The 2466-nt window shown below is 46.4% G+C and overlaps 1 protein-coding gene across 1 annotated transcript; it reads right to left on the bottom strand.

Annotated features, from left to right (window-relative positions):
- Positions 1–596: 596 nt before the first annotated feature.
- LOC147898451 (aspartic proteinase nepenthesin-2-like) lies at positions 597–2086 on the bottom strand. Its single transcript, XM_087379753.1, has one exon. It carries the CDS (start codon positions 2069–2071, stop codon positions 680–682), a length of 1392 nt encoding a protein of 463 aa, XP_087235879.1. The 5' UTR covers positions 2072–2086; the 3' UTR covers positions 597–679.
- Between the last annotated feature and the right edge of the window lie 380 nt (positions 2087–2466).

The following is a 2466-nucleotide window of genomic DNA, read 5'->3' as shown; positions in this document are numbered from 1 at the left end:
ATGATGAAAGTAATGCAAGGAAATCATCTTCACCCTTGCTTTTTGGGTTGCATACAAAGGTGAACACGAATAACTTTGATAAAATGGTAGAGTGCCTCATGGGATAATTTCCCATATGACTACTTTCAAGAACTTATGTATTGACAAGAGTTACAAAACTCAAAGGGGTTTTTGTAATACAAGAGTTAGGTGTTTTCTAATAGTTCCTTTAACACACATGAAAGAGATATTTCTACATCTAGATTGGGATTAAAAAGGCACATTGCATCATAAAAGAAGATACTTTGTATGAATCCAACCACTTTGATAGGGATGATCAACTATATGACACTATGTGGCCTACAAAGAAACGATTGTGTAATGTACGATCTAAATTGCATGCCGCATGATTGAGTCTTGTACATGTGAGTTACATCTTGTAAGGTAGAACAAAGCTCAATAAATGCTACAATTTACCTCATTGTACTTCAATAAATGGGACATTGTGCAAAGTGAAAGCTTTATAGAGATGCACTCAATGATGATAAAATGAAAGATTCATTTAATCGATAGGCTTTATAGGAATCCTTAATCTGGACTAGGAATCTCGTGTCTCCCTCCCTTTCTTTTACTAAAGCTAGGCAAATAGTGTGCATAGCGGCCCTGCACTTTATTAGCTCTTGTTCATGACAACAAGAACTTACATTTTGGCACATAGAGTAGGCTTCAGTGAGAGGGAGCTAGCTTTAAGGTCATAGCCAACTGCGAAGTTTTGCTGCAAAATGTTGCCCAGTATGGAGAAACCCTGGTTGCTCCCCATTGCAAGACACAGGAGCCCATCAATTACAATGAAGTAGTTCTCAGGTGGTAGAGTGAGATCAGCATCCTTGAAATGTAACGTGAGTCCAGGGAGGGTATAATTGCCTTTTGGCAATGTGTAACATAAGTCAAACCCTTCGTTGTTAGCGACTGGCTTCATTTTAATCTGATTAGTGAAGGCTTTGAGAATGAGCTGATAGCCAGCATCCTCCAAATAAGTGATGGTCGTCCCTGAATCGACAATCACTCCACCACTGCCATCTAATTGGATATCAAAAGTGCCCTTTGGGATGTTGAGGAGCTTTCCTCCGACGCTAGCATCCTTAAGACTCGTGTAATAAAAACTCTCATATATCCCAGACGCTTTGGTGTTATGGAGTATTTTTGTAGATACAGTTCCATTGCCTGAAACTGTGGCTGCATCTCCCATGACTAGGGAGCCAATTATGGAGGGAGGACTGTCCCATGGAACCAAACAATAGGCAAACTTGTAATCAATGGCACTACCGAGCTGACTGTCGATCGAAACAAGGCCTTGGCCCAAACCCACAATCCCGCTCGAATTAGAGAAACTAGTGTTATCCGGCCCTTGATCTTGGCCACAGCCAAACACGATGTTCGACAATCCCATAGGATTTCCTGCGGTGTCCATAAACGTCAAAGTCTCGGTGGCGAGGACACCGATTGTGTATGAACCGTCACCATAGTTGTATTGATATGCACATATGGACTGATTGTTGCAAGAGGAGCCCCCACCATTGGTAGTAAGAAAGTCACAATATTTGTTATGCTTGCAAGGGAGCTCTTTGAAGGTGGAGGACTTCTGGGAGTTGTAGATGGCTTCAGGTTGCGCGATGCAAGTGTCACAGGGCTGGCATTGCGTCCATATGAGATCACTCCCTGTATCCACGATCATAGTGATCTCCTGCGGGGGGGTTCCTATCTGAAAAGTGGCGTCGAACTCGAATTCCAGGGGATTTAAGGAAGAGTTGTAAGAAGTAGAAGAGTTAGCAGCAACGGCGACTGAATGGGAGGAGGCAAAAACTTGAGAAAGCGCAGCAACGCGGCGTTGGCTACGAGCGAGAGCGCCACGGAGGAAGGCGGCAGGGGAGGGAGCAGTGGCATGGGCGGGGCGGTGGAGGGAGGTGCGAAAACCAAAGGAGGAGGAGGAGTGGGAGGTGATGGTGTGGTGGGAAGGGGAGGGGTGGGAGGAAGAGGGGAGGGGGAGGGAAGAGAGGGCGAGGGAGAAGGCGAGGAGGAGGAGGGGCGTCATAGCTGCCAGTGCAGGCAAGCGAGAAGAGAGGAGGAGAGGTAAGTGAGAAAGAAGGTGGTGAGGAGGAAGACTCAAATAGTTTTTTGGTGGAGTGGCGATCGAGGTTGGCGACGATTTGATGGAGTGGCGATAGAGGTGGGCGACGATTTGATCGACGTTGGAATTGTTGGAGTGGCGATCGAGGTTGGCGACGATTTGATCGACGTTAGAGTTCTTTGGCTTTGACTCCGGTGTCCCATGCACACGACGCTTTTTCATCGTCCCCCTTGGCTTGACGTCCCTGGACGCCGATTCACACGACGCTTTTTCATCGTCCCCCTTGGCTTGACGTCCCTGGACGCCGATTCCAAATTTTCCTTCTCCTTTCTCGAAGTTCGTTACCATCGATGTTGATC

This window comes from Dipteris shenzhenensis, chromosome 9 (genome assembly GCF_047967505.1).
Source record: "Dipteris shenzhenensis isolate YYH24624 ecotype China chromosome 9, Dip_SZ_1.0, whole genome shotgun sequence".
Taxonomy (NCBI): domain Eukaryota; kingdom Viridiplantae; phylum Streptophyta; class Polypodiopsida; order Gleicheniales; family Dipteridaceae; genus Dipteris; species Dipteris shenzhenensis.
Note: the sequence above shows the minus strand (reverse complement) of the source record. Positions and strands in the feature narration are given on the sequence as shown.